Source organism: Gigantopelta aegis, chromosome 10 (assembly GCF_016097555.1).
Source record: "Gigantopelta aegis isolate Gae_Host chromosome 10, Gae_host_genome, whole genome shotgun sequence".
NCBI classification, from domain to species: Eukaryota; Metazoa; Mollusca; class Gastropoda; order Neomphalida; family Peltospiridae; genus Gigantopelta; species Gigantopelta aegis.
Window position 1 is genome coordinate 83,545,298 of NC_054708.1, and position 6,087 is coordinate 83,551,384.

Below are 6,087 nucleotides of genomic sequence, written 5' to 3' on the forward strand. Positions count from 1 at the left end.
ATAAATTGCTGTATATAATTCAAATTAATTCAAATTGTTTCATTAGTTTCGTACCGAGTGTCTGTCAGATCACATTGTTAGTTATGGATAATTGGTCTTCTATTTTTGTGGAAGACCTTGTTGGCCGAGTGGTTATGGTCGCGGCCTGTCAAAATTCCATGCGAATCTGTGCAGTAGGTTCGAATCCCGCCAAATGACACTTTGTGTTCTAAAATACTATGTATATTTTACAGTACACGGTGGATGGGGCAACTGGACTGACTGGGATCAGTGTTCTCTGACCTGTGGCGGTGGAACTCAGACGAGAAGAAGAAGATGTAACAACCCAGCACCAACTCAACCTGAAGGAAAGACCTGCAGTGGTTCAGATTCTCAGACACGTGACTGTAACACAGAGGAGTGTTCAGGTTCGTATTACATATTATAATACTTCTTACCCAGTTCACACTTTAGAGACGGAATGTCAAACGACTGATGTTTGTTTTATTATACCATAGCATTTATACCAGTAGACATAACGCAAAGAGGACGAATAGTATAAATTGTCAGTACAAATTGTCATTGCCAATGGGTCACTGTCCCCTCACAGAAAACAATCTGAAATGTTCCTGTACTTTAAGATGATCCGGTCTTCTTATACGTCTTACAAAAAGGATTCTTCAAGATATATACGAGTGATTTCCCTTGTTGATACATGTCACGTGATGATGCTCTGAGCAGACGACATACTTTTTGTGGTCACAACGATGTCTCAGATAGAAAATAGAAAACGTCTCCTCGGTGTATATGAAAGTGGAATTCAACTGGCAAAAATTTTGTAGCCATTTTAAAAGGCTTTTGGCAAATCAAAAATGTTTTTACATTATTAAAATAACAATTATCTTCCCTATTATTCGCTGTTTTATCTGTTCTCGTTTAAATCTCGAATCAAATTGCCTGTTTGCCCTTTTTATGGACATGTCTCAGTAATTTGTTTTAATCTGTGCGTTCGTGTAAGTCAGTTTTGTTCTGCTTATATAACCTTACCCGATGTATGCGAATGCGTGTGTTTCTGATAGTTTAAAACAAATTGTTGTTGTTTAGAACATGGCTATGTATGTAAACCAGTGATTCGGGTCTCCGAAACCCGACACTGCTATATGATCTAGGATAAATATTTATTTAAAAATAAAATAAAATCAACAACAAAAAACCCCAAACAATTTACTTAATTTTCTTGTTTAGATAGAATATGAATATATCTTTAACCAATGTATTTCTGTACATCGCAGTGTTTTGTAATTTCGACGTTTTTTCTAAAATAATGTTGTTAGAATAAATGTATTATTTTTTGCAATAGCCAAACGGGATTTGACTTAATTCAGCCAACTGTGATTCCAAAAGTATTTATATGTATAATGCATTATATTAAAATCAGATTAAGATAAAGAGTGGAGTTGTTTGCTTTGTTTTGTTTTTGTTGTAATTCACAAAATTATTCTGAAACAGTTCTTTGGTACAGCTTTATGTGACATATTGTGAAAATTCAAGATAAAATCCTTTCAAGTTAGTACTTGTGATACGAAAATTTAAAATTCCGTAGTCCAAATGTAGACACGCCAATAACAGCAATACAAATATTACACCTCATTTTCGTAAGCCAGGACAAAACACATGATAGGAACTTCCTATATGTCTTTTCATCGACGTTTACAACAAAGGCAATTCAACATTTAAGCCATTGAACTTAAAGCTTGTAGTACCAGGTGTTCTGCACCGACTTCTTTCAAACTAGTGATAAAGCCACTGCCCTTGACAGACAGCCTGTGTAGCTGGTATAAGCTCGTGACAGCTGGATTGGACACTAATTGGATGTAAGCACAAATTAAAATAAAATGCACCAGTGTAACACCACAGTTTACAGATTGATATGATTTTTTTGATTCCAGTTTGTCGTTCGACTGCTGTCCGAAATGGATTACGATCTAGAGCTCAGTGTAACGGAACCGAGTCTTCCTTAGACTGTGTATCGGTGTGCAGACATCCAGACCACGTGGTCGATCCATCTAACAAACAACTTGTGTGCTGCAGAGATGGATTTTGGGATGCTGAACGGCCAAAGGTGGCTTCATGCATCAGTAAGATAAACTATTACAATCGTATTGATTAAGGTATTCATATGAAAAATGTAACCTCATACTGCTGCAGTAACTACTTATGTCTTACATTTTTGATGATAACATAACAAACAAAAGAACAACAACAAAAACCACCACAGCACCAAAACATATGCATATTGAAAACATGTAATAATTGTTTTAGGTTTAAGACAAATTTAATGTGCTTTCTGACTTTGGCGTAATCAAAATTTCATATTGGAGGAGACCCACGTTGTTTACGAGTCGTGTATATGGGGGGATATTCAATTATAAAATGTGGTAGGAAAATGAGATGTGTCTGTGGAACCATAACCCACCAGAACAGGCCATTGCTATCTGGACAAGTGAAATGAAGGGTCCAGCAAATAACAAATGGCCCGCAGTTAATCATGACTATTAGAAGAAAGTGTTTAATCCATATGGGAGAGTACTAAAGTAAGCTTTGTGAAAACCCCTAAGCATTTATTTGGTGACGTGTGAAATTAATGTTTTGTAGATACAGCTCAACATTTCACACATATTAATAAAAATATTTGCATTTAATATTTTGCATTATTTTTCAGAAATTAATGTATCATAACGTTCTATCAAAATCAATTGTTCAGGTTTGGGCATTAGTTGTATCATAGGTCTACTATTGTTTTTATTTTTCAGAAATCGAAGCCCCGTCAGTCGCAACGGTTACTACAACTGCGACATACCAGACAGATTCGTGTCTGTCCCAAACCTCACTTTCTGGTATTGAGTCGTCTGTACACCAAAATACCGCCACTCTAGCATGCAGTTCACATTCTTCATGCCAGACAAATGTTCAGGCAGTCGGCTGTGGTGACAGTTACAGAGGAAGAAGATCGATTTTAACAACAGTTGTCATTCAGATGACTGAAAATATTCTGGGAGGTGACCTTCAACTTGGAGACTTTCTGGCAACACAAACAAGTAAGTATTACGTCAGAGTTACGGGCAAGTACAAACTTCCTTATTGACAGAACAGAACTTTATTTGCATCAGATTGTTGTTGTTTATTTACTTTGCTGAATTTATTAAAACACCCAGTTACTTTATCAGTTATATCAGTATTTATAAAACCATCTGATTTTATTTGTTCTTGTCCATATTATTAATATATGCGTCGGCTGACACACTATCAAGTTTCTTACTTTTTTTCAAAGTTTTATCTTTATCAACAGCTTTGTATAATTCATGTTTGTATCTGCTATAAACCACAGCTCAAGCTAAAGTGAGCAGTGAATATCTAAAAGAATTGGATTAAAAACACAAATCTAGAAATATTTTATGTACGGTATGATAGAAGTGAAATGGAGGCAATGTTAAGTTTCCTAAGTGTTTATCATTGCCAGAACGGCCATTTAAACTAAAGACGTTTGTAGACTTACACATGTTTAGGATTTGAGAACCAATATTGTTCGTTTGAACATCCTTACTGCCTGTGCAAATATTCATATAGATCAAGCAAATCAGCACTTATCACAGTCAGCAATATAATCAAGTAAAGTACTGGTTCTGATATTCATAAGTAAAGTACTGGTTCTGATATTCATAACACCAAGTAGTAGAATGTAATCTGTCTCGCTAACATGGTTTTGAATTTCTTGTTTTACAGTATAGAAGGTTTCAGCATTAAAATATTTAGAGTTTTCATACTGGATATAAGCTGCACCAATATATATATATATATATATCATCCTGGATTGTGTATTTGGTTCAGTATAGTTATCCCATGATTAGCTTGTTTATGGGATAGGTCTACATTGGCCGTGCTGCCGAGTAAAATCAGTCTTGATTTTACTATTATTTTTTGTAATGGAATTATGTTTTATATTTTTATTCCATCGTATGCTTTTTAAGTTATTGCGTAAGCTGGATTTAAAATAAAAACCACATATCAAATTGCAACTTACTGTTATTATTATTATTATTATTATTATTATAATAGTTGCTGGGCATCAAACTTACATGCAATGTAATTTGTGTTTTGCAGTCAGTCGGCCGTTACGGTCTTTGATTTATGCCATAAATGTTTTAGAAAAATCAGCCCATCAGATTCAAAACATTTAAATATTCCTTGCAAGAGTTGATTGGGTGGAGTATTCTGTACGGAGAGGTGTAACCATACCAACAGGAGTACAGTGTCCACCGGGAGGTTCTGCCAGAGATATTTATTGTGGTATGATAGTTCTACTACTGAAATTCCGCGTAGCCAGACGGATGAAAGGACATAAGGCCATGACCCATAATCAATTATTCTTTTCCCACCACCTTTTGTATTTGGCTGCTGTCCTATAACGCGACTCATAAACAGTGTGAGTGGGCCCCTAATGTTAATTCGTGGCTAGGCCAATGTCAGCAATATCGTAACACAAAAATGAAATAAACACTGAAAAGTGTTCTTTTTTCTCCAATAAATTCAGATGTCATCTTTTGCAAATAATTTACCAGTGGGTTGTCATGTTTTTGTTAGTTATTTTAACACATATATATTCACTAACAATCTGCACATATTTATATGTCGAGTCATCTTTTGTTGGTGTGTAAACAAATTAGAAAATAGAGGGTTGGGGATGACAGTTTTATAAATTATATGACGTTTTTCTAATGAAGTATTCACTGAAATAGTACATAATACTGAGAACACCAAAAGCTTATATTAAAAGGGATAACCGATATCGAAAACAGAAAATGTCCAGGATATGACAGTGGAAGCCAATCAAATTATTAGCGAGTGCTACGGAACTGCTTTGCTGAATCTTTTAACAATGCATCAAATAAACGTAATAAATAACAAGGGCTAAGCTTTGGCCTTTGAAATATTTAGTGTTAGAAATTAATGGGCTAGTTATGAACGAAACGTTTATTACATTTTCTGCTCATAAAATGATTCGTTCCTTTGTTTGCATGGCCTATAAGTCGTAGACCCAAAAATGTGTTAATAGTTCCATCACTAGGCAACAACCTGATTTGTTTTTGCAAATTTGAAATATTCTTGGGTTGCATAATATTTCCTTTATTCAATTTCAAAAGGGTGGATGTTTTTATCCTTTTTTTTTTATGAATCATCTAATATATTAAAAAATGCCCATGAAATTGAGTTATGGTAGCAGTCACGACTTAGTAAAACAAATTTGATTTTACTGATCACAGAGATAAGATATGTGGTTACGGTTAGAGTTTTATTTTCAGAACGTACATGGAAAAGAGACCAGACCGCCCAGGATATTGTAATAATAGCAAAGTTCATCCTACGATTGCCAATGGATACTACAGTGGTTCTACTCTCCAATATCACATGAACGAGTCGCTCCCAGCTTCCACAGAACACCCAGCGATCTTATCTCGTGATGCCAGGACTGGCAACAATAGCAAAATTATTAATGTGGCAAAAGTCAAATAAATGTTTATGCATATGCACTGAAGTGGACAGTATCTATTACGAGAAGTTTTAATTTAAACTTTACATACTTATATTGACATAACACGTGTGTGTGTGTGTGTGTGTGGTGATCTACAGTGTCGAGCGCTGGTCTGTACTGATGTACAGTAAGAATTGCAATTAAGACTGTGAATCAAGAAAGGAAGCTCATGTTCACCCATGGCCTCAAGTCCCTGGACTCAATCTTCTCGACCCAGCATGCTTTATTCCAGCATGCTAAGTTTGCCCTGCCGACTGAAGCCTTTGTCTGGAAGTAGTCCCTCTCCACAGACTCCTAGATTCCAGACCCCAGTGAATGGGGCTGGAAATGGAATGCCAGAACGATAACATGGGTGCCATATTGGACAGATGTGGCAGATGTCAGCTAGGAGTGCCTGTGGTGTCTGTAAGTGACATCCAGCCAGACCCTGTTTTAGCCCATTGTGCAAGTGCGAAGGGCCTACACTGACAATGACAGTGAAACTTGATATATTTACATAATGCCTGGCTGTTTAAATG

At 35.8% G+C, this 6,087-nt stretch overlaps 1 protein-coding gene across 1 annotated transcript; it reads left to right on the forward strand.

Annotated features, from left to right (window-relative positions):
* The first annotated feature begins 27 nt into the window (after positions 1 to 27).
* LOC121384685 (netrin receptor UNC5A-like) lies at positions 28 to 6,087 on the forward strand. The gene is made up of 4 exons (XM_041515174.1): positions 28 to 407; positions 1,929 to 2,117; positions 2,793 to 3,077; positions 5,340 to 6,087. Exons 1-4 carry the CDS (start codon positions 194 to 196, stop codon positions 5,447 to 5,449), a joined length of 798 nt encoding a protein of 265 aa, XP_041371108.1. The 5' UTR covers positions 28 to 193; the 3' UTR covers positions 5,450 to 6,087.

Coding starts and splice junctions, on each gene's coding strand:
- LOC121384685 (XM_041515174.1), top strand. CDS start 194: ATGACACTTTGTGTTCTAAAATACTATGTATATTTTACAGTACACGGT. Junction 408..1,928: donor TAACACAGAGGAGTGTTCAG/GTTCGTATTACA, acceptor TTTTGATTCCAG/TTTGTCGTTCGACTGCTGTC. Junction 2,118..2,792: donor AAAGGTGGCTTCATGCATCA/GTAAGATAAACT, acceptor TTTATTTTTCAG/AAATCGAAGCCCCGTCAGTC.